Source organism: Theropithecus gelada, chromosome 10 (assembly GCF_003255815.1).
Source record: "Theropithecus gelada isolate Dixy chromosome 10, Tgel_1.0, whole genome shotgun sequence".
Taxonomy (NCBI): domain Eukaryota; kingdom Metazoa; phylum Chordata; class Mammalia; order Primates; family Cercopithecidae; genus Theropithecus; species Theropithecus gelada.
The window spans coordinates 38,844,176-38,869,311 of NC_037678.1; the positions used below are offsets into that span (position 1 = coordinate 38,844,176).

General features: G+C 52.0%; 2 protein-coding genes across 3 annotated transcripts in view; one reads left to right on the top strand and one right to left on the bottom strand.

Annotated features, from left to right (window-relative positions):
* PRPF6 (pre-mRNA processing factor 6) overlaps positions 1-15,214 on the bottom strand; it is a 52,558-nt gene extending 37,344 nt beyond the window's left edge. The window contains exons 1-5 of one of the 2 annotated variants that reach the window (XM_025398639.1): positions 14,970-15,214; positions 13,075-13,243; positions 11,445-11,563; positions 1,642-1,720; positions 59-235 (exon numbers count right to left, since the gene is read on the bottom strand). In XM_025398639.1, the coding sequence (XP_025254424.1) occupies positions 59-235; positions 1,642-1,720; positions 11,445-11,563; positions 13,075-13,243; positions 14,970-15,040 (615 nt within the window). In that variant the 5' untranslated portion in view covers positions 15,041-15,214. The remainder of the gene's footprint in view (positions 1-58; positions 236-1,641; positions 1,721-11,444; positions 11,564-13,074; positions 13,244-14,969) is intronic. The other variant, XM_025398640.1, reaches the window with a different exon arrangement.
* A 2,831-nt stretch (positions 15,215-18,045) lies between these two features.
* On the top strand, positions 18,046-23,181 carry SAMD10 (sterile alpha motif domain containing 10). The gene is made up of 5 exons (XM_025399676.1): positions 18,046-18,304; positions 20,261-20,442; positions 20,525-20,696; positions 21,453-21,593; positions 21,755-23,181. The coding sequence occupies exons 1-5, from the start codon at positions 18,214-18,216 to the stop codon at positions 21,775-21,777; spliced, it is 609 nt and encodes a 202-aa protein (XP_025255461.1). The 5' UTR covers positions 18,046-18,213; the 3' UTR covers positions 21,778-23,181.
* Positions 23,182-25,136: the final 1,955 nt, after the last annotated feature.

Genomic DNA, 25,136 nt, shown 5'->3' on the forward strand with positions numbered 1-25,136 from the left:
CTGCCACTGATCTAACAAGATGAAACGGGCCGCACGCGCCCTTTTTCTGCAGGCTCACAGTCTGTCGGGGATCCACTGAGGTATGGTTCTCTCCGGTCTGTAAATGTTTGGCAAAGAAGCTGTCAGGAACCGGGGTCAGCTTCTCATAGCGTGGGTTCCGCTGGCGCTTGTTTCTGGCATCGCCAACCTCAGGGATGCTCAGCCACTCTTCTTCCGTGACTTCCGCCAACTTCCTCTGGAAATGTACAGCCCCCAAAACATTAATTCTCTGACAGAATTTCATGTGCCCAGGTAGGACCATGCTCTCCCTCACCTCTAGCCTCCAGATCATCATGCTTTAGAAAAGATTCGGATGCAGCAATTGCTTTTAGTTTGTTTTGAGATGAGTCTTACTCTGTTGCCCAGGCTGGACTCAGTGGCACAATCACAACTCACGGTAGCCTCAACCTCCCAGGCTCAAGTGATCCTCCCACTTCAGCTTCTCAAGGTGCTGGGACCACAAGCACAGGCCACCATGCCTGGCTACGTTTTTTTTTTTTTTTTTCAGACGGAGTCTCGCTCTGTCGCCCAGGCTGGAGTGCAATGGTGTGATCTTGGCTCACTGCAAGCTCCGCCTCCCAGGTTCACGCCATTCTCCTGCCTCAGCCTCCTGAGTAGCTGGGACTACAGGCGCCCACCACCACGCCCGGCTAGTTTTTTGTATTTTTAGTAGACACGGGGTTTCACCGTGTTAGCCAGGATGGTCTCGATCTCCTGACCTCGTGATCCACCCACCTCAGCCTTCCAAAGTGCTGGGATTACAGGCGTGAGCCACCACGCCCAGCATGCCTGGCTAAGTTTTTATTTTTTGTAAAGACAGGTTCTCCCCAAGGCTGGTCTCAAACTCCTGGACTCAAGTGATCCTCTCACCTCAGCCTCCCAAAGTGCTGAGATTACAGGTGTGAGTCACTGTACCCAGCCCCAAAAATAGTTTTCTACTTCACTTAGAAAAATCAATTTATTGGATCTGTTCAACTTCTCTAAAATGTAAATTATTCTCTCAAAGCCCAGGGGACACAGTGTAGAAAACCTTACACATAAATGGGGCCAGACGTGTGACTCATGCCTGTAATCCCACACTTTGGGAGGCCGAGGTGGGCAGATCACTAGACGTCAGGAGTTCGAGACCAGCCTGGCACAAATGGCAAAACCCTATCTCTACTAAAAATACAAAAATTAGCTGGGTAGGGTGGTAGGAGCCTGTAATCCCAGCTACTTGGGAAGTTGAGGCACGAGAATTGCTTGAACCCGGGAGGTGAATGTTGCAGTGAGCCGAGACCACGCCACTGCACTCCAGCCAGGGCAACAGAGCCAGACTGCCTCAACTAAAAAAAAAAAAAAAAAGAAAGAAAATCTTATAAATGGAGTTAAAATTACAAAGAAAATAAGCTCATTTGTCCTACCTTTTGTGGTAGGGGAAGGGTTTTTTTTAACACATATATAATTAAACATACTGAAACAAGGACTTTCTTCTAAGCAATGACCCTCTAAACTGAAAAAGAGCAAGTGAGTAAAGTCTCATCAATTCCACGTAAGAGCAGTCTGAGTCTCTGCGGGTTAGGTTAAGTGCGTTAGAAACTGCACACCATTTCATCGGCTTACTTTGAGATCTGAGAACTGCTGTTGGATTTTGGGGCGCTCCATACGATATTTCTCTATTTCTTCTTTCTCCCTTTGCTCCCTAGGAAAGGAAACGTGTACACATCAGAAACACTGCATGCCTGTTCTGAAGCAAAGCTGCTTATTACACATCTCAATTAAACCACCAAAAAGAACAATTCCATACTCTCAGCAGTTAAATCAAATACATACATACACATATATAGATATATGTGTGTGTACATATATATTTTTTTTTGAGGTGGAGTCTTGCTCTGTCGCCCAGGCTAGAGTGCAGTGGAGTAATCCTGGCTCACTGCAACCTCTGCCTCCTGGGTTTAAGCGATTCTCCTGCCTCAGCCTCCCAAGTAGCTGGGATTACAGGCACCTGCCAGCGTTCCCGACTAATTTTTGTATTTTTAGTAGAGATGAGGTTTCACCATCCTGGCCAGGCTGGTCTCGAACTTCTGACCTTGTGATCCACTCGCCTCGGCCTCCCAAAGTGCTAGGATTACAGATGTGAGCCAACACGCCCGGCCCAAATCAAATATATTTTAAGGTAATTATGAATACATTCTTAGCTGGGCATGGTAACACACACCTGTAATCACAGCTACTCAGGAGGCTGAGGCACAAGAATCATTTGAACCCAGGAGGCAGAGGGTGCAGTGAGCCGAGATCGCACCACTGCACTCCAGCCTGGGTGACAGAGAGACTCTGTCCTAAATAAATAAATAAATAAATAAATAAAAATACATTCGCAAGTCTAATAATTCGATTATCCACAAAAACATGCAGAAATTCATTAAAACAAAAAATATCTTACTTTGATCTAAATAACTCCATTTGAACATGAGTATATTTACTGCTTGAAAATTCACAAAATCCCAAAGGTAGGACCATCCTATAAACACCTAAGAAGTCCAGGCGCAGTGGCTCATGCGTGTAATCCCAACGCTCCGGGAGGCCGAGGCAGGCAGATCACCTGAGGTCAGGAGTTCAAGCCTGGCCAATGTGGTAAAACCCCGTCTATACTAAAAATATGAAAATTAGCCAGGTGTGGTGGCACGTGCCTGTAATCCCAGCTACTCAGGAGGCTGAGGTAGGAGAACTGTTTGAATCCAGAAGGCGGAAGTTGCAGTGAGCCAAGATCATGCCATTGCACCCCAGCCTGGGTAAGAAGAGTGAAACTTCATCTCAAAAAAATAAAAATAAAAATTAGCTGGGCATGGTGGCGGGCACCTGTAATCCCCAGCTACCTGGGAGGTTGAGGCAAGAGAATCATTTGAATCCAGGAGGTGGAGGTTGCAGTAAGCCGATCTAGCCTGGGCAACAGAGTGAGACCCTGTCGCGCAAAAAAAAAAAAAAAAAAAAAAAAAAAAACCACCTAAAGGAAAAACAATAACTATCCTAGTTACTACCAAACACTCTACTGAACTCATCCTTCCTTTCCCTCCTTGCTTCCTTCTCTTCCAAGTAAACAGTTCACCTCTAACAACCAACTCAGCTCAGCTCCCCAGCTCTGTGTGCTAGAACAGTTTGCATCATCCATGTAACTGTACTTCAGCATTGAGACGACGTGTGAGGAGATGGTATTCACACTACTGTCCTTCCTGTTTGTATTACGACAGTTTTCAGAATAAAAAGTTTTAATAAGTACACTACTTTTTTTTTTTGAGATGGAGTCTCACTCTGTCACCATGCTGGAGTGTAATGGCACGATCTCGGCTCATTGCAACCTCCGCCTCCCAGGTTCAAGTGATTCTCGTGCCCCAGACTCCCGAGTAGCTGGGACTACAGGCATGCACCACCACACCTGGCTAATTTTTGTATCGTTAGTAGAGATGTGGTTTCACCGTGTTGGCCAGGATGGTCTCGATCTCCTGACCTCATGATCTGCCCACCTCAGCCTCCCAAAGTGCTGGGATTACAGGTGTGAGCCACCGTGCCTAGCCAAGGACACTACTTTTTAAAAACGTATGGCCAGGTGCAGTGGCTCACGTCTGTAATCCCAGCACTTTGGGAGGCGGAGGCAGGTGGATCACGAGGTCAGGAGATCGAGACCACCCTGCCAACACGGTGAAACCCCATCTCTACTAAAAATACAAAAAAATTAGCCAGGCGTGGTGGCGGGCGCCTGTGGTCCCAGCTCCTTGGGAGGCTGAGGCAGGAGAATGGCGTGAACCCAGGAGACGGGGCTTGCAGTGAGCTGAGATCACGCCACTGTACTCCAGCCTGGGCGAGAGTGCAAGACTCTGTCTCAAAAAATAATAAATAAATACAAAAATAAAAACATTTAATTTAATGACTTTCTACATGGGTCCATGTCACCTGCTATTTTTTGTTTTGTTTTTGTTTTAGAGACAGGGTCTTGCTCTTGCCCCGGCTGGAGTGCAGTGGTATAATCATAGCTCACTGTAGCCTCAAACTCCTAGGCTCAAGCAATCCTCCTGCCTCAGCCTTGGGAATGTAGTTGGAACTACAGACATGTGCCACTGACTAATTTTTATTTTCTTTTTGTAGAGACAGGGTTTCACTATATTGCCCAGGCTGGTCTCGAACTCCTAGACTCAAGTGATCCTCCCGCCTTGGCCTCCCAAGGTACTAGGATTACACATGTAAGCCACTGCACCCAGCCTGATGTTTTTTAAAATGCATTAACCCTGGAGGTTCCAATCAATCTTTAAAATGTAGGGCTGGCCAGGCACGGTGGCTCATGCCTGTAATTCCGGCACTTTGGGGAGGCCAAGGCAAGCAGATCACGAGGTAGGGAGATACAGACCATCCTGGTAACAGGGTGAAACCCCACCTCTACTAAAAATATGAAAAATTAGCCGGGCATGGTGGTGGGCGCCTGTAGTCCCAGCTACTCCGGAGGCTGAGGCAGGAGAATGGCATGAACCCAGGAGGCGGAGCTTACAGTGAGCCAAGATCACATGACTGCACTCCAGCCTGGGCAACAGAGCGAGACTCCGTCTCAAAAAAAAAAAAAAAAGTAGGGCTGAGTGTAGTGACTCATGCCTGTAATCCTAGCACTTTGGGAGGCCAAAATTAGGGGAGGCAGGTGGATCACTTGAAGCCAGGAGTTCAAAACCAGCCTGGGTAGCATTGACAAAAATTAGCTGGGTGTGAGCCAAACCCGGTGGCTCACGCCTGTAATCCCAGCACTTTGGGAGGGCAAGGCAGGCAGACCACGAGGTCAGGAATTCGAGACCAGCCTGGCTAACACCGGTGAAACCTCGTCTCTACTAAAAATACCCGTCTCTACAAAAATTAGCCGGGCGTGGTGGCGTGCGCCTGTAATCCCAGGTACTTGGGATTCAAGAATCCCTTGAACCCTGGAGGCAGAGGCTGCAGTGAGCCGAGATCGTGCCATTGCACTCCAGCCTGGGCAATAGAGTGAGACTCCATCCCAAAAATAGCTGGGTGTGGTAGCAGGTGCTTGTAATCCTAGCTACCTGTGAGGCTGAAGCAGGAGAATAGCTTGAGCCAGGAATTAAAGGTTGCAGAGAGCCATAATCAAGCCACTGTACTCCACCCTGGGTGACAGAGTAAGATCCTGTATCCAAAAAAAAAAAAAAAATTAAAATGCAATGCCATTCACACTTAATTACTCTAGGTATAAATTTATGCACAATGATTTAATAACGAGCTTCTAAAAAGATTTCCAGGCCAGGCACATTGGCTCATGTCTCTAATCCCAGTACTCTGGGAGGCCAAATGATACGGTTTGCATCTGTGTCCCCATCAAATCTCATGCTCAATTACAATTCCCAGTGTTTGAGGTGGGGCCTGGCGGAGGTCACTGAGTCATGAGGGCAGATCCCTGGTGGCCTGGTGCTGTCCTCGAGACAGCAAGTTTACACCACGCAAGATCTGGTTGTTTAAAGTGTGTGGCAAGACTGGGCACGGTGGCTCACGCCTGTGACTCCAACACTTTGGGAGGCTGAGGCGGTCGGATCACTTGGGGTCAGGAGTTCCAGACCAGCCTGGCCAACATGGTAAAACCCTGTCTCTACTAAAAACACAAAAATTAGCCAGGTGTGGTGGCATGTGCCTATAATCAAGCTACTCGGGAGGCTGAGGCAGGAGAATCACTTGAGCCTGGAAGGCTCAAAAAAATAAAAAATAAATAAAATTCCAGAAGAATTACATTTTACTATTCTAAAATTATCTTCAAAAAATAAAACATTCCACATACATCCCAGGAAGTTATAATTACAAGTATAAAAAGCAACAGAGCTGGGCACAGTGGCTCACATCTGTAATCTCAGTACTTTGGGAGGCTGAGGTGGGTGGAGCACAAGGCCAGGAGTTTGAGACCATTCTGCCCAACATGGTGAAACCCTGTCTCTACTAAAAATACAAAAACTAGCCAGGTATGGAGGTGGGCACCTGTAATCTCAGTTACTTGGGAGGAGTTCTCCTGAGGCAGGAGAACCGCTTGAACCCAGGAGGCAGAGGTTGCAGTAAGACCACACCACTGCACTCCAGCCTGGGGCGAGACTCCGTCTCAAGAAAAATAAATAAATAAATAAATAAATGAGATCACTGTAGATGTATCTATTTAATTCTGGGTCCATCCTGTTCCATTGGTCTATGTGTCTGTTTTTCTGCCAGTACCATGCTGTTTTTGTTACTATAGCTCTGTAGTATAATTTGAAGTCAAGTATTCCTCCAGTTTTGTTCCTTTTGCTCAGGATAGCTTTGGCTATTCTGGGTCTTTTGGGCTCTATATACATTTTAGAATTATTTTTTCTTTTTTTGAGGAGCTTCACTCTGTTGCCCAGGCTGGAGTGCAATGGCACGATCTCAGCTCACTGCAACCTCCCAGGTTCAAGTGATTCTCCTGCCTCAGCCTTCTAAGTAGCTGGGATTACAGGCGCCTACCACCATGCCCAACTAATTTTTGTATTTCTAGTAGAGATGGGGTTTCACCATGTTGGCCAGGCTGGTCTCGAACTGCTGACCTCAAGTGATCCACCTACCTTGGCCTCCCACAGTGTTGGGATTACAGGCATGAGCCACTGCACCTGGCTATTTTTTCAGTTTCTGTTAATAATGTCCCTAGTATTTTGACAAGGATTGCATTGAATCTGTAAATCACTTTGGGTAGTATGGATATTTTATTTTATTTTAAGATGGAGTCTCACTCTGTCACCCAGGCTGGAGTGCAGTGGTGCTATCTTAACTCAATGCAACCTCGACCTCCTGGGTTCAAGCGATTCTCCTGCCTTAGCCTCCCGACTAGCTGGGACTACAGGCATGTGCCACCACGCCCAGCTACTTTTTGTTTTTTAATTTTTTTTTTTTTTTGAGACAGAGTCTTGCCCTGTTGCTCAGGCTGGAGTGCAGTGATACAATCTCGGCTCACTGCAACCTTTGCCTCCGGGTTTAAGCAATTCTCTTGCCTCAGCCTCCTGAGTAGCTGGGATTACAGACGTGTGCCACTACACTCAAATTTTTGTATTTTTAGTAGAGACAGGGTTTCACCATGTTGGTCAGCCTGGTCTCTAACTCCTGACCTCAAGTGATCCACCCGCCTCAGCCTCCCAAGGTGCTGGGATTCCAGGCGTGAGTCACAGCGCCAGGCAATTTTTGTATTTTTTTAGTAGGGATGGAGTTTCACCACGTTGGCCAGGCTGGTCTCCAATTCCTGACCCTCAGTCATCCACCTGCCTCGGTCTCCCAAAATGCTGGGATTACAGGCATGAGCCACCACACCAGACCAGGTCGTATGGATATTTTAAACACTGATTCTTCCAATCTATGGACACAGAATCTCTGTCCAATTTCTTGCATCAATGTTTTATAGTTTTCACTGTAGCGATCTTTCACTTCTTTGGTTAAATTTATTCCTAAGTATTTTATTTGTAGCTACTGTAAATATAATTACTTTCTTCATTTTTCAGATGGTCCACTGTTGACGACAGAAATGCTACGGACTTTTGTTTGTGGATTCTGTATCCTGCAACTTTTTTTTTTTTTGAGACGGAGCCTCACTCTGTCACCCAGGCTAGAGTACAGTGGCACCATCTCGTCTCACTGCAACCTCTGCCTCCCAAATTCAAGCGATTCTCGCGCCTCAGCCTCCCTAGTAGCTGGGATTACACGCACCCGCCACCACGCCCGGCTAATTTTTGTATTCTAAATAGTAACGGGGTGTCTCCATGTTGGCCACGCTGGTCTCAAACTCCTGACCTCAGGTGACCCACCCACCCTCGGTCTCCCAAAGTGCTGGGATTACAGGTGTGAGCCACCGCACCTGGCAACATAGCCTGCAACTTTAATGATTCTGTCAGCTCCAACAGCGTTTTGGTAGAGTCTTTAGGGTTTTCCAAATATAAGATCATACCATCTGCAAACAAGGATAATTTAACTTTTTCTTTTCCAATCTGGATGACTGCTCCAGCTAGGACTTCCAGTACGATGTTGAATAACTGGTGAAAGTGGGCACCTTGTTCTGTTCCACATCCCAGAGAAAAAGTTTTCAGTTTTTCCCCATTCAGTATGATACTAGGTGTAGGCCCATCGTATATGGCCTTTTTTTTTTGCGACAGTCTTGTTGTGTTGCCCAGGCTGGAGTGCAGTGTCGTGATCCCGACTCCCTGCAACCTCCACCTCCCAAGTGGCTGAAATTATAGGCCTGAGCCACCACACTCAGCTAACTTTTGGATTTTTAGCAGAGACAGGGTTTTACCATGTTGGCAAGATGGTCTCAAACTCCTAACCTCAAATGATCTGCCTGCCTGGGCCTCCCAAAGGGCTGTGATTACAGGCGTGAACCACCGCATCCAGCTGTATATAGCTTTTATTGTGTTGAGATACGTTCCCTTTTTTTTGAGACAGGGTCTCACTCTGTTGCCCAGGCTGAAGTGTGGTGGTGTGATCTCCGTTCACTATAACCTCCGCCTCCTGGGCTCAAGCAATCCTCCCATCTCAGCCTCCTGAGTAGCTAGGACTACAGGTGTGTGCCACAAAGCCTGGCTAATTTTTGTATTTTTTGGAAAGAAAGGGTATTTTTTTTTTTTTTTTTTTTTGAGACGGAGTCTCGCTCTGTCGCCCAGGCTGGAGTGCAGTGGCCGGATCTCGGCTCACTGCAAGCTCCGCCTCCCGGGTTCACACCATTCTCCTGCCTCAGCCTCCCGAGTAGCTGGGACTACAGGTGCCCGCCACCTCACCCGGCTAGTTTTTTGTATTTTTTAGTAGAGACAGGGTTTCACCGGGTTAGCCAGGATGGTCTCGATCTTCTGACCTCGTGATCCGCCCGTCTCGGCCTCCTAAAGTGCTGGGATTACAGGCTTGAGCCACCGCGCTCGGCCAGAAAGGGTATTAACCCTCTTGCCTAGGCTGGTCTCACACTCCTGAGATCAAGTAGTCCTCCCGCCTCAGCCTCCCAAAGTGCTGGGATTACAGATGTGAGCCACCATGAACCACCACGCCCAGCCTGAGGTATATTCCTTCTACACCCAGTTTTCTTAGAGTTTTTATCATAAAGGAATGTTGAATTTTATCAAATGCATTTTCAGAATCAATTAAAATGATCAGGCCGGGCGCGGTGGCTCACGCCTGTAATCCCAGCACTTTGGGAGACCGAGGCAGGCGGATCACGAGGTCAGGAGATCAAGACCATCCTGGCTAACACGGTGAAACCCCATCTCTACTTAAAATACAAAAAATTAGCCGGGCGTGGTGGCGGGCGCCTGTAGTCTTAGTTACTCTGAAGCTGAGGCAGGAGAATCACCTGAACCCGGGAGGCAGAGGTTGCAGTGAGCTGAGATTGTGCCACTGCACTCCAGTCTGGGCAACAGAGCAAGACTCCGTCTCAGAAAAAAAAAAAAAATTGTATGGTTTTTCTCCTTCATTCTGTTGATAAAACGTATAACACTGATTCATCCGCATATGTTGAACCACCCTTGCACTCGTACCCCTGGGCAAAATGCCACTTGGTCACGATGAACAATCTTTTTTTTTTTGAGATGGAGTCTTGCTCTGGTCTCCTAGGCTAGAGTGCAATGTCGTGATCTCAGCTCACTGCAACCTCCACCCCCCAGGTTCAAGCGATTCTCTTGCCTCAGCCTCCCAAGTAGCTGGGATTACAGGCGTGCGCCACCATGCCCGGCTAATTTTTATACTTTTAGTAGAGACGGGGTTTCACGAGGTTGGTCAGACTGGTCTTGAACTCCTGACCTCAGATGACCCAAGATCCGCCCACCTCAGCCTCCCAAAGTGCTAGAATTACGGGCATGAGCCACTGCACCCAGCCAACAAACCATCTTTCCAATGTCTTGTTGAATATGGTTTGCTAGTATTCTGCTGAGCATTTCTGCATCAGTGTTCATCAGGGATCCTGACCTAACGTTTTCTTTTTTCAGTGTGTCTTTGTCTGGTTTTGGCATCAGGGCACTACTGGCTTTGTAGAATAAGTTTGGACGTATTCCCTCCTCTATTTTTCAGAATAGTTTGAGTAGAGTTGATACTAGCTCTCCTTAAAATACTCGGTAAAATTCAGCGGCGACGCAATCAGATTCTGGGATTTCTCTTTCATTACAGCTCTGGCCTCACCACTTATTCGTCTGCTCAGGTCTGGGATTTCGTCATGGTTCAATCTTGGTAGCTTGTATGTGTCATCTGACATCTTTAATTCATTTGCAAATTACTCAACATATAAAAGATTAATCAACAGTGAGCCCTTTCCAAAGATGGTAACCCTGATGTATCATAAAAGTAATCCACAAAATTCTACTGATTTCTGGAAAATCTTAAGAGTTCTTAAGCTCTCTACTGCAGCCCCCAGCCCCTAAGGCTGTTCCGTAACAGCCCAGGGCTTATCCAAGCACAGCTACGACACACCAAGACCCTCAGGTGGCCTAAAAGCTGAGCAGACACACATATACTATTGCAACGTTTCTCTGAGTATAAAACAATTCAAAACAGCCGTCAAGACAGCCGTCAAGACAGCCGGGCGCACAGGTTCACGCCTGTAATCCCAGCACTTTGGGAGGTCGAGGCGGGCAGATCACGAGGTCGAGATCGAGACCACCCTGGCTAACACGGTGAAACTACGTCTCTACTAAAAATACAAAAATTAGCCGGGCGTGGTGGCGGCGCCTGTAGTCCCAGCTACTCAGGAGGCTGAGGCAGGAGAATGGCGTGAACCCAGAAGACAGAGGTTGCAGTGAGCTGAGATCGCGCCACTGCACTCCAGCCTGGGTGACAGAGCAAGACTCCATCTCAAAAAAAAAAAAAAAAAAAAAAAGGCCGGGCACGGTGGCTCATGCCTGTAATCCCAGCATTTTGGGAGGCCGAGGCAGGCGGATCACGAGGCTGAGACAGGAGAATGGCGTGAACCCAGGAAGCGGAGCTTGCAGTGAGCCGAGATCGCACCACTGTACTCCAGCCTGGGCAACAGAGCGAGACTCCATCTCTAATTAAAAAAAAAAAATTCAAAACTTTTTTTTTTTTTTTTTTTTGGAGACAGGGTCTCACTATGTCAACCAGGCTGGAATGCACTGACATGATCATGGCTCACTGCAGTTTCTACCTCCTGGGCTTAAACAGTCCTTCCACCTCAGCCACCCAAGTAGCTGGGACTACAGGTGTGCACCATTTGACTAATTTTTAAATTATTTGTAGAGATGAGGTCTCGCTATGTTGCCCACACTGGTCTCAAACCCCTGGGCTCTAGCTATCGTCCTACCTTGGCCTCCCAAAGTGATAGGATTACACACGTGAGCCACTGCGCCTGGCCTCAAAACTTTTTTTAAAGTTGGATAAATATCGTGAAAGGCAACAATTTCTTTTACCGTCTTTCTTTTCTTCTTTCATCCATCCTTTTATCCAGGGCTGCATAAATAGCATCCGCTTCCTCATCATCTTTCTCATAGGGCCCACTTGAGAAGAGGCTCCCAGCATAGCCATTAAACTGAGAAGCAAACAACATGTGCAGAGAGGTCAGCTTTTCCTCCATCACCATCCCCACCAGCAGAAACAGAGAAGATCTCTACTTGTGAAATACTTGCTAAATTATTTTCTCCAGCCAACGAAGACAAATTGAGGGACAGTCTACAATATAACTGGTGACTACTCTTCAAGTGTCAAGGGCATGAAAGACAGAGGAGCCGCTCCAACTGGAAGGTACCAAGGAGACATGACAAAATGCAACGGGGGTTCCTGAGCCTAAGTCAGAAAACGGACATTCGTGGAAACACATGAAATGCAAATACGACTGACAGATTAGTTAACAGTACTGTGTCGATGTTAACTCTTTCGTTTCAATAACTGCACTGAGGTCATGTAAGATGGGGAGAAGCTTGGTGAAAGATATGCAGAAACTTTTTTTTTTTTTGGCACTATTTTTGCAAGTTCCTGCAAATTTAAAATTATTTCAAAACTAAATTTTTTGTTTGTTTGTTTGTTTTTGAGACGGAGTCTTACTCTGTTGCCCAGGCTGGAGTGCAGTGGCACGATCTCAGCTCACTGCAAGCTCCGCCTCCCAGGTTCACACCATTCTCCTGCCTCAGCCTCCCAAGCAGCTGGGACCACAGGCGCCTGCCACCACGCCCGGCTAATTTTTGTGTATTTTTAGTAGAGACAGGATTTCACCGTGTTAGCCAGGATGGTCTCAATCTCCTGACCTGGTGATCTGCCTGCCTCGGCCTCCCAAAGTGCTGGGATTATAGGTGTGGGCCACCATGCCTGGCCTCAAAACTAAAATTATTTTTTTAAATATTCCTCAGAGGAAAGGCGTCACATGTTAGAAGACAGTTAATCGGTATTCAGTCAGCTGAGGTTTTTCTGTAGATGTCTTTTTAGAGGGCAAGCACTAAAGCCAAAAAAAGCAAACACTGTCACCAATTCCACTTTAAGTTTTTATCATTAAAGACTGGCAGCCAGGCGCGGTGGCTCAGACCTGTAATCCCAACACTATGGGAGGCCGAGGTGGGCAGATCACCTGAAGTCAGGAGTTCGAGACCAGCCTGACCAACATGGAGAAACCCTGTATCTACTAAAAATACAAAATTAGCCGGCCATGGTGGCACATGCCTGTAATCCCAGCTACTCAGGAGGCTGAGGCAAGAGAAATCGCTTGAACCCGGAAGGCGGAGGTCACGATGAGCTGAGATCGCACAACTGCACTCCAGCCTGGCCAACAAGAGCGAAACTCAGTCTCAAAAAAAAAAAAAGACTGGCCAACACGAAATGCCAAGGCAGCGGTCCCAACATCTGCAAGAACACCTCCTCTGACAAGAGCGAAACTTCGTCTCATATTTTTCCTCCTCCCTCTCACTCTCTGTAAAGATGTCCCATGAATAGCTGAAATTTTAAATGCATGAGCCACTCCAAGCCATTCATTACAGACACCAACACACACTGGTGAGGTCAGCTGCTCCCAGAGACTGGCTGGAGGAGCCACGAAGGCTGGACACATCTCACCTCGTCGTAATTGGTGTCATTTAGATCCTCATCGTCATCGTCAGCAGCCTGGTTTTTCTTCATCTGGTCCCCAACGGTTCTCTTGCCTGGGGGCGCGTGGCGATCATCCACGGGATCATTTGCATCACGGGCGGGCCCGATGTCTGACCGTGTGGTGAAGCCAGTGGCGCTGCGGGAGACCCCCAGGACACCCGGTATCTGAACAACTCTGTTCCTGTGCTCTTCTCCACCCCTGGTCACCACTTACTAACACCTCTTCTTCTAACACCTCTGGGAAACCTCCAAAGACCCTGGTGACAATGAACTGCAGTCTCAAACGCTACCGGTCTTCTCTGCTTACCTGAAGGTTTTAGCCTATCCTGACGATGTTACCAAGGCAATCTCTCTCCACCCTAAGGTTTCCATCATCTCCCCCTCCACATCCAACTAGGCCCTTAAACCCAAGTTGGCCCAAACGGAGGTCCTCTTCTGTGCCCACCTTATAGCTGCTCTGGGGTGTTTCAGCTGATAACAGCACTGCTGTCCCAGATGACATAATCTTTGCCTCCCTCTCCCACTTTCCCCATCCTGTCTGTCCCCAAGTACTAATGAATCCACCTTCAAAATCCCTCCTTCCCAGACTATGACTCGCATCACAGCTGGAAACCAAGGTAGCTCTCCCTGCCTTCAGCCTTCTTCTACTTCAACCCATGCTCTGCCAAATGATTCTTTCCAAAACACCGCTCTGACTAAAAAATTCTGGGCCGGGCGCAGGGGCTCATGCCTGTAATTCCAACACTTTGGGAGACTGAGGCAGGTGGATCACGAAGTCAGGAGTTCAAGACCCCCCTGGCCAACATGGTGAAACCCTGTCTCTACTGAAAATATAAAAATTAGCCAGGCGTGGTGGTGGGCGCCTATAATCCCAGCTACTCAGGAGGCTGAGGCAGAGAACTGCTTGAACCGGGGAGGCAGAGGTTGCAGTGAGCTGAGATCACACCATCGCACTCCATACAGAGCAAGACTCTGTCTCAAAAAATAATAATAATTCCGAAGGGTCATGGTCTTTCTAATACATCCAGGAGCTGCAGCCTGACGCTCAAAGCCTCTCCAACTTCCTGAGCTCTTTTCTATTGGTTGCACATTCCACTCACACTGGACTCCCTCCTGTTCTCTGGGCTTCCTCCTTACCTCACTTTTTTCCGAACTCCTGCACACAGAATGTCAGTTTCTCTTTTATCGCTACCACGTTTCTGCAGCCCTAAGTCCAGCTCTCCTACTAAACTTGACTCCAATGCTACTCTCCATTAAGCATTGGGTTCTAAATCTGGTCTTCTTTACGTGCTTATTTATGCTAATACCAAACCCTCCTTAGTGAGCTTCTGGTCCTCTGAAGATGCTGTCACTATCGGAGCTTTGTGTGTGCCCCACAGATTCTAATATAATACCACCACCAAGAAAAACCCAGTAGTTTTCCTCATCAAATGAATAGCCAAATAGGGTAATAACGACTGCTCACTTATCCAGCAACGTATGGTGGTCATCTGTGTTGCAGGCAAGGAGGACCCAGGCACGCTTAAGGCGGGGCGGGGCGGGGGGTGTGTCAGCCTGACCTGGGGAAGGTGGTCGCGTGTTTCCACTACACATCAGATTCCTCTACACCTCACTGCAAACTGCATACATCATTCCCCATCTTACAGACCAAAACACTGGGCTGAGAGCCAACATGTCCCATCTGGGGGCCGGCAGGGTGCACACACTTATGTCCGGACCCCAAAGCCCGTTGCTTCCTGCAGGGATTAAGCCGATCCACCAAGCGTCTTTTAGACAGCGCGGCCACAGACCCCCGCCCCCAAACACGCGCACGGCGCTCCCTAGCCCGGTCCCCGCCCCTGGCGCGCCGCTCCAGGCCTCACCCCCGGCCCAGCCCCGGCACGTAGCCGAGCGGAGCGGGCATCCCCAGGAACGGCTTCTTCTTCTTGTTCATAGCGGCGGCGACGACCAAGGCTAGGAAGCAACGGAAGGAGGCAGCGGAAGAGGGGAAGCAGCCGAGACTCCAGGCTTCGACGTCCGAGGCGCTCCGTAGGAAGGTGTCGCCGTCGTCGCGTCACCCGCGCCCCGGAAGCAGAGCCCTCAGTCCGCACACGCCCCGCCCACTTTTTTACTCCCCGGGCGGAAGCCCAGACGTGCCGTTCGACGACTTCCGGCCGCGGCTAAGGGGCGGGGACGTGGCAGGCGCGTGCGCGGGAGCGCCTCCTCGTGGCGAGGCGGGGAGAGCCAGGCCGAGCCTGCACTGGGACCCTAACAGGCCCCGGGGGGCCAAAAATAGCCTGAGGCATCGCCCCTTCCCGAGTGCTCTCATGCATTCCCGAGGAGACCTGTCTGTGCCAATAGGACCCGTGGTCCCCTCCCTCTGAACCAGCCCAGCTGCCCGCCCTCGCCCCGGGTGGGCCGTGATCACTTCCAAGCAGAGCTGTACCCTGTCCAGTTGTGCAGAGCTTGTGTGTACTGGTTATGGGCACACCTGTCTGTGTGCGTCCTGGGCGCACACTGCTGCCCTAAGCTTTCAGCACTCATATTCTTTTTTGTTGTTGTTGTTGAGACGGTGTCTCGCTCTGTCGCCCAGGCTGGAGTGCAGTGGCGCAATCTCGGCTCACTGCAAGCTCCGCCTCCCGGGTTCACGCCATTCTCCCGCCTCAGCCTCTGGAGTAGCTGGGACTACAGGCGCCCGTCACCACGCCCGGCTAATTTTTTGTGTTTTTAGTAGAGACGGGGTTTCACCATTCACAGGATGGTCTCGATCTCCTGACCTCGTGATCCGCCTGCCTCGACCTCCCAAAGTGCTGGGATTACAGGCCTGAGCCACCGCGCCTGGCCTAGCACTCATATTCTTGAACCTCCATTCATGCATCTGTCCCTCCAGTGGGACTAGAGACCCCACCCACGCCCACCAACATGCCTTGGACATTCTGGTGAGAGCCACATCCTCAGCTCCTGGAGAGCTAATTGAAATAACCGTAGTTGACCTGTAGGGAACACGTCAGCACATGAACATGGCTGTCAAGCATGTGAGTGAATTCTATGTGTGCGATTAGTGGTGTATGATTAGTGGTGTATGATTAGTGTGTGATTAGTGTGTGCGATTAGTGTGTGTATGATTAGTGTGTGTGATTAGTGTGTGTGACTAGTGTGTGCGATTAGTGTGTGCGATTAGTGTATGATTAGTGTGTGTGATTAGTGTGTGTGACTAGTGTGTGTGATTAGTGTGTGTGATTAGTGTGTGCGATTAGTGTGTGCGATTAGTGTGTATGATTAGTGTGTGTGACTAGTGTGTGTGATTAGTGTGTGTGATTAGTGTGTGTGATTAGTGGTGTATGATTAGTGTGTACGATTAGTGTGTGTGATTAGTGTGTGTGATTAGTGTGTGCGATTAGTGTGTATGATTAGTGTGTGTGATTAGTGGTGTGTGATTAGTGTGTGTGATTAGTGTGTGTGATTAGTGGTGTATGATTAGTGTGTGCGATTAGTGTGTATGATTAGTGGTGTATGATTAGTGTGTGATTAGTGTGTGCGATTAGTGTGTGTATGATTAGGGTGTGTGATTAGTGTGTGTGACTAGTGTGTGCGATTAGTGTGTGTGATTAGTGTGTGCGATTAGTGTGTGTGATTAGTGTGTGCGATTAGTGTGTGTATGATTAGTGTGTGTGACTAGTGTGTGTGATTAGTGTGTGTGATTAGTGTGTGTGATTAGTGGTGTATGATTAGTGTGTGCGATTAGTGTGTGTGATTAGTGTGTGTGATTAGTGTGTGCGATTAGTGTGTATGATTAGTGTGTGTGATTAGTGGTGTGTGATTAGTGTGTGTGATTAGTGTGTGTGATTAGTGGTGTATGATTAGTGTGTGTGATTAGTGGTGTATGATTAGTGTGTGTGACTAGTGTGTGTGATTAGTGTGTGTGATTAGTGGTGTATGATTAGTGTGTGCGATTAGTGTGTATGATTAGTGTGTGTGATTAGTGGTGCGCGATTAGTGTGTGCGATTAGTGTGTGTACGATTAGTGTGTGTGATTAGTGTGTGCGATTAGTGTGTGTGATTAGCGGTGTGTGATTAGTGTGTGTGATTAGTGGTGTATGATTAGTGTGTGCGATTAGTGTGTGTGATTAGTGTGTGCGATTAGTGTGTATGATTTGTGTGTGTGATTAGTGGGGTGTGTGCACACCGAGGTCACGTGTGCTCGTGTTCTGGGTGCACGTGCATGACTGTACTCTGTGCATGCATTTCTCCATGTCTGTGCGCGTCTCTGCTCCTTCTGCTGTAAGTCATCTTCCAAAGCCCCTACATACACCCAGGGAGAGCACCCAGGCTCCTGGGCAGAGCAAGCCGAATAGCTGGTTGCAAGCCTGGCCTGCCACTGCACCAGGCAACCACAGTTCCCCAGCCCAGCCCCATCCCAGCACTTCTCACTGGAGTCCTGGAGCCAACACACCGCTCCGGCCTGTTACAACCTCCTTGGAGTTCCTCTCTGCCCCATCTCCAGGCAAGCCCCTTTCAGTTACAGAGCACTGTACCGCCCCCTCTCCCCCGGGCACTGAGCCAGGTTCTGGGGCTGCAGGGGGAAGGGAGAACCACCCTGATGTTCACAGTGGGGTGGGCGGTAAGCTAGAGTCAAGCTGGTTTCTCCGGGGAAGCGGGTGCCCATTTGAGAGAGAGTAAAGAGGTAGGAGACCAAGGGAAGTGTGTGGGAGGGGTTGGTCTGCCCCTTGTCCTGGCTCCGGTGGGTAGAAGGCCCCCGTAAGATGCTCCTCAGCCCACCCCCACGCACAGAGGGGCCCGACCTCAGAGGACCCCCGGCAGGTGCACGGGGACTCTTCTCCGCGGAGTCGTGCCCAGGGGCGCACGGACGCCCCTCGCCCTGGCGGACAGCCTTGGCGCACGCAGGCCCGCGCGCCGCCGACACACCTCGGAGCTCCCGGAGCGCGCCCGGCGCACAGGGCTCGGCGGCAGGTGCCTCGCCGCGCACACTCGCGGGCCGCGGGGACCGGCTCGGGCGCGGGGCCGGCTGGGGCGGGGCGGGGCGGCGGCGCGCGTTCCCCGCCGGCCACACCGGCCGCCCTGCACTCGGCGAGGGGCGTGTGCGCGGGCCTGGCACCCGCGGGCCCCATGTTCACCGAGCTGAGGTCCAAGCTGAGCCCCCCGCGTGGCCGCGCCGGGGCCGTGCGCGCGGGCTTCGGGGAGCGCCGGGATGTGGACGGTGAGCGGGGCTGGACCCGGGCGCGGGGATTTCGCGGGCGGGGGTCTCAGGGACCCAGAGGCACGGTGGGGGGGGCGGGACCCGGCGGGTGTCGAGCGGCGGCGGCGGCGGCTGGGGGTATTCGGCGGATGTCTCGGCTTAACGGGGTTCCGTGGCCTTTGTCCTGCTTTCGGGGGCAGCCAGCCTCAGGCCTTGGGGGTCAGGGCGCCCTTGGCTTGGGGTGAGGGGGTGACAAGCCGGGGCGCCTGTGTTCAGGTTGGCACTACGCTCGGGTCACCTTTTCCTGCGCGCGGAGAAAACCCTCCGCAGCCTTTGCAGTGGGGCCGAGAGGGGGCCGAGGTCACATCCCGCCTCGGTGCCCCCGCCCCATTTCCTTCTGGAATCCTGACGTTGAGGCGGGAGGGACCGGACCGACAGACCGCGGGAAGGACGGAACTCCCTCCGGGAGTGCGGGCAGGAAATGGGCGGAGCCTGCTCGGCCTGGGCAGGTGCAGTGTGAGCGGAGGAGTCCGACGGGTTCCCCGGGCTGCCGCGCGCTTCTGCACCAGCCCCGCCGCTGCAGGCCCTGCAAAGCCCGGAGACCACGGTGCCTGTCCGCTGGAAGGCGCAGCCTTAGAATAAATCTTTTCCCACAGCAGTAGGGGCTACCTCGGGGCGGTGGCCCACTGACCACACCCTCTGCTGACCCTAGACCTCAAATCTGGAGTCACCAGGGGTCCTGTTCCTGAAAGTTGCAAGAATGGGGGAGGAAGGTGTTAAGTCTCTTAAGTCTTACAGGGGTGGGAGGACCGGGGAGTAGGATGTGGTTTTCCCCCAATAATCAGACCTCCTAGACACATCCTCAACCCCTGCCCTGGGTGTGGAGTGGGTGGCTGGGTCTGGAGCCGGGAGGGTCTGTCACTCTAGGGTGGATGGGGTGAGGGCCCTAGCATGGGAACCTCACCTGCCCTGCTGAAGTCCTGGGTGCTGTAAAGACAGGGGCAGGCCTTCTGTCTCCCCACAGGCTCTGTTCACTTGCAGACACCATACAGAGCCTTCATTCATTCATTCATTCACAATGAACGTGGGGTGCCCCTGTGTAACAGACGTGGATCAAGACACCTGCCTCCCCAGACTCAGGTCAGCAGTGCCCTCAGCGATGATGATAAAGCTCAGATGAGATGCTTTAATGCAGTTACTGCAGGAAGAGGGAGCACAGAGCATCACCGTGGGTCCCCAAGCAATGGCTGCACCCCACATACCTGTGCTGACCTGCCCATATCCAGTGGGTACCCACCATGCATACGACCGGTGTTTTCCCGGGCCTGCAGCCCTGTGGGAGGCAGCACGGCTGGAGAGCCCAGCGCGTGTTTGCGGAGTGAGGCCTGCTTGTGGGTTGGCCCAGAGTTCAGGCTGTCAATGAGTCATAACCAGTAAGTCGGGCCCCAACGCCAGATAGGGCTGTGTGAACTGGGTTTCTTCAATGGCGACGGCAAGCAGCATCCTCAGCCCGGTTTCCCCAGCACAGACGACCTCCCCAGACTCGGGACCTGCCTTTCCTCACAGCAGGCTGTGTGTGCACTTCCTGGTCTGGTGTGGTGTGTGCAAGGCTTGTGGGCCAGCCCAAGGCAAGGGTGAGGTCAGGGCTGTCCCAGGACAGCTCCTCCTGCCATATCTGAGGTCCCTTCCCTTGTGGGCACATCCTCTGATCTAAGCAGAATCCATTCTGCTCCCCAGAGTGAGGGCTGTAGACTTGCAAGAGGAAACGTGTTCCCAGTTCTTCTCTTTTCGTGCTGGGTGAGGTCCTCAAAACGGGTCCTGCACACTTCCTTCTGCCTTTGGAGGCCTGGGAACCCCTCACTGGCGAAGTGATTTCCCACGCTAGTGTAGAGGAGATGGGGCAGGGAGCTAGCTCTCAAGTAGAGGAAGCCTCTGGTTCTGCCCTTGACTGCCCTGACCAGGCACCCACACACACAGCCACTGCCCACTTCAGCTTCTGCCAGACCCTCCTGGAGCACACGGTGTCAGCTGAGAGCATCCCCTGCCACTTGCCTGGGACACCTGGCACCAGTCTCACATGGCATGACTCCCGCAGCCAGAGGGCGGCCAGCAGCAGGCCAATCAAGCTCCTGCAGCAGCCCGGCACAGAGACCCCCCAGGTACCCACCCCCTCCACCCACCTCCATCCCTGCCCTCCCTCTCCACCACTCTCATTTTGCCTGCCACGCCCCTCCCCTGCAGGGCCGGCTGTACTCTGATCACTATGGCATGTACCACACAAGCCCCTCGCTGGGCGGCCTGACCCGGCCCGTGGTCCTGTGGAGTCAGCAGGATGTCTGCAAGTGGCTCAAGAAGCACTGTCCCCACAACTACCTCGTCTACGTGGAGGCCTTCTCCCAGCATGCCATCACCGGTACAGTGGGGCTGAGGGTGCTGTGGGAGTGGGGCTACCTGCCTCAGAGCATCTCCTCCCCACACTCAGCCTGCCTTTCTCTTGCTATTGTTTTCGTCTGTCTAGTTTCTTCTGTGAATCCACCTTCCCTCTGGTCTTCACCTCTGCAGAATCTGTCTTTTTTCTCTCTTTGCCTTTCTTTCTGTGTCTCTTCCCATCTCTGTGTGCTGTCTTCATCTGGCTTTTCTCTGTTCCGTCCCTGCCTTTTGCTCTTCATCCTTTCCCTCTGCCTCTCTCCCTCTAAGTTTCTTTATCTGTTTCACTGATTCTCTTTCTCCCTCTGAGTCTCGTTGTACCCCGCTTCCTCTCTCTCTCCTCCCTCTTTCTCTTTCAGTCCCTGCCTGTGCCTTCACTCAGTTTGTTGTTTGTTTGTTTCTGAGAAGGAGTCTCGCTCTGTTGTCCAGGCTGAAGTGCAATGGCACAATCTCGGCTGACTGCAACCTCTGCCTCCCAGGTTCAAGTGATCCTCCTGCCTCAGCCTCCTGAGTAGCTGGGACTACAGGCGCACACCACCAAGCCCAGCTAATTTTTATATTTTTAGTAGAAACGGGGTTTCACCGTGTTGTCCAGGCTGGTCTTGAACTCCTGACCTCAAGTGATCTGCCCTCCTCAGCCTCCCAAAGTGCTGGGATTACAGGCGTGAGCCACGGCACCAGCCTTGCCTTGGCTGTTGATGCCTCTGTTGGCCTCAGCTCAGCCCCTCTTCCCTCTCCCCAGGCCGGGCACTGCTGCGGCTGAATGCGGAGAAGCTGCAGAGGATGGGGCTGGCCCAGGAGGCCCAGAGGCAGGAGGTGCTGCAGCAGGTGCTCCGCCTGCAGGTGCGTGAGGAGGGGCGGAGCCTGCAGCTGCTCAGCCAAGGTCAGTGTGAGGTGCCAGAGAGGCCTGGGGGCTGATGGAGAAGCCCCTCTGAGTGCAGGGTGGGATGACCTCAGGAGGGTGGCTGTGAGCCCCAATAAGGGCCCTAATGCAGATGATGCCGAAGACCCCCCCACCCATCCTCACCCTCTTCCACCCCACAGCTTCCTTTGGGAAAATGTCCTAGCTGCTGCTGAGGCTTGAACCCAGACCCCAGCACTGTGACGGGAGTCCACGGCTAGGGAGGAGGCAGAACTGGCCCCGCAGCCCCTCTTGGACCCTGCAGGATGCCGGGGCGGTCAGGCTGGCCCAACGGACAGACAGGACCAGGATCACCACCTCCCGGCGTCTCTGGTTGGACATTCCAGGTCATGCCCTGGGGCTGGGTGGGTAGGGGCTGCTTGAGTGTGGCCCCACCTCCTGGGACCTGAGCCCAAGCCCTCCCCTGGTGCTGCTGGCAGCATGTGGGGCAGCTGCCTGGAGCCAGAGCCGGTTTGGATGTCCCCCCAGACTCCCAGGGAGTCTGTTTATTTACATTCCCCTCTCCACGTGATGTCCATCCCCCATCGCCTGCTGAGTCACCTGTCTGTCCACCCACCCAGCCCAGTTCTAGGCAGTTCCCCAGCACCTCCAGGTTGGCCCACACAGGTGCCATAAGTTGCCTTGGCTCCCTGTGGCTTGTGCCCATGCCCCTGCCAGAGCCCAGCAGGCCCACCCATCATCTAGAGCAGTGGCCATCAGCACCTGCCCAGCGGCACCATGTCAGGCACTTTCATCATTATTTATACATCCTCACCACACCCCCTCTATTCATGAGAAGAAAGCTGAGAAAGGCCCAGATTGACCAAGCACCAGAGACAAAATGTGGCACAACAAGGACCTCAGCCCTGTCCAGGTGGCTCTGTGCCCAGGGTCCAGGCTCAGCAGTGCTCCCTGCCCTATCTTTGGGAAAATCTTGCTTTTACGGTAGTCCCCACTCCCGCCCTCAAGAACAAGGGCCTTGTGCGTGGGCTTTCCCATTGCCGCTTTCCCAATAAGGCCTGTGAGGATTCAGGGGAGAGGCCTCTCCAGGGCCGCTTCCCCTACACCCGCCCAGAGACCCGAGCAACCCGTCTCTGGGTGGTTCAGGGCTGGTGCTGCCTGGCGGAAGGACAGTGAGGGCAGCCCTGGCCAGCCCCGCCCTCTTGTGCCTCTGCCCTCTCCCGATCCCCTCGGGGCTTCTGAAAATCTCAGGGACAGATGAGGCTGAGCCCCCAGTCCCCTCTGTGTGCTTTGAGCCTCCAGACTCAAGGCTGGTCACTGCGGGTCCCAGGTAGAATTTGGACAACTGGCCTGGCCGCTCCCCTCCCGTAAGCCCCCAACAAGGGGAGACCCTCATCCCTGCCCCTGTGTGGCTGCCCAAGTATTCTGCCTGCCTCCCACCATCAGCCCTCGCCCGGGATGCCCTTCTGCCTCTGTTCCCCTCCCTCCTCCTCTGTCTTGCCCTGGTTCACGCACGCCTGTCTCGTCTTCCTTGTTTTGTGCTCACTTTTTTATACTCTGACAAAAAAATAATAATAATAATCAGAAATAAAGCTGGTTCCCAAGTGCTGGCCATGCTGCGTCTGCGAGAGGGTGTCCGGGCAGCCGCGGCCACGAGGGGGCAGTGGCGTCGCGCCCTGGAGAGGCATCCGGGCAACCCCAGCGCAGAGGCTGGAAACAGGGCTCAAGCCACGCCCACGCGCCGCCCCCAGTGCTGGACACGACGCCTGGCACGCTGGAAGGGACAGCCCAGACAGCACGTGAGGGTCCTGCGGCTGCCATGACAGAGGACCACCAAGGGGTGCTGAGAACAGCAGACACTCATTCTTTCACAGTTCTGGAGGCCGCAGTCCAAAATCCAGCTCTCCCGGGGCCTCCTGGGGAGACTGCTCGCCTCTCCAGCTTCCAGTAGCTGCCGGGAGAACTCGGGCTCATGGGCATTACCCGTCTCCACCTCTGTAATCAGATCACCTCCTCTTCTGTCTCTCAAATCTACCTCTGTCTCCCTCTTATAAGGATGCTTGGACTTAGGGCCACCTGGGTAGTACAGGATAATCTCCTCATCGCAAGATCTTTAATCACATCTGCAAATACCCTTTCCCAATAAGATTCCATTCACACGTTCAGGGATAACACACGAACATCTGGCCAGGCGCGGTGGCCCATGCCTGCAATCCCAGCACTGTGGGAGACCAAGGCAGGAGTGTCGCTGGAGGCCAGGAGTTCAAGACCAGCCTGTGCGGCATAGCAAGACCCCATCTCTACAAAAAACTTTGGAAACTAGCCAGGCATGGTGGCGCACACCTGTAGTCCCAGCTATTTGGTAGGCTGAGGCAGGAGGATTCCTTGAGTCCAGGAGTTCAAGGCACAATGAGCTCTGACCACACAACTGTACTCCAGCCTGGGCAACAGAGCAAGACCCTGTCTCAAACACACACAGATCACAGCACACACCCTGACACACACACACACAGCAATCAGACACATAAGAACTCAGAGGTTGGCCAGGCGCGGTAGCTCACGCCTGTAATCCCAGCACTTTGGGAGGCCAAGGCAGGCGGATCACGAGGTCAGGAGATCGAGACCATCCTGGCTAACAGGGTGAAACCCTGTCTCTACTAAAAATACAAAAAATTAGCCGGGCGTGGTGGTGGGCACCTGTAGTCTCAGCTACTCGGGAGGCTGAGGCAGGAGAATGGCGTGAACTTGGGAGGCGGAGCTTGCAGTGAGCCGAGATCATGCCACTGCACTCCAGCCTGGGCGACAGAGCGAGACTCTGTCTCAAAAAAAAAAAAAAAAGAAATAAAACTCAGAGGCCACCACACACAGACACTCATACACAGAGACGCAATGACACTGACACCAGCAAACACCAACAAACACAAACACGTGCATGGAGTTGGCCAGACACACAGACACAAAGGTGTACAACAGCGGCCCCCATACAAAGATGTCATTACACAAATACACAAATACTAGCATGCAGACACACAATGACCTCCTAACACGTAGAAACACATGGGACACAGCACATCCCCGGCGCACACAAACGCAGTGTATTACACAACACCCTGGCATGTTGATGCTCACAGAAAACGGCCGTCCCTCACCAGCACCCTGACACTGAGACATGCCACAGCCTGGACACATGGATGCTGAAATCCAGACACATTGTCCCCAGGCACCCTGATGTCTAATCACCCAGATGCTAAAATACAGTCAGGCATTGCCCTCACCTAGCACAGGACACTGTCATATCCTGACACAGCAATGTCCAAACAGGTCGCATGTATGGACACCCAGACTTACACAGGGAGAGCTGACGGCCTTGGATGCACCTAAGGGGACACACACTGACCCCTCAGGAAATCCTGCTGGTCCTGTCCCCAGGGTGGGAAAGGTCAACAAGGGAAGAACATGATGCTAGCCTTGCAGGGAATGCCCTCCCCTTCCTCCTCGGTTCACACAGGCTGGTGTGCACTGGCCTCTCTCTGGCTCAGATTCCCGAGGGAAGGATGGACTGAC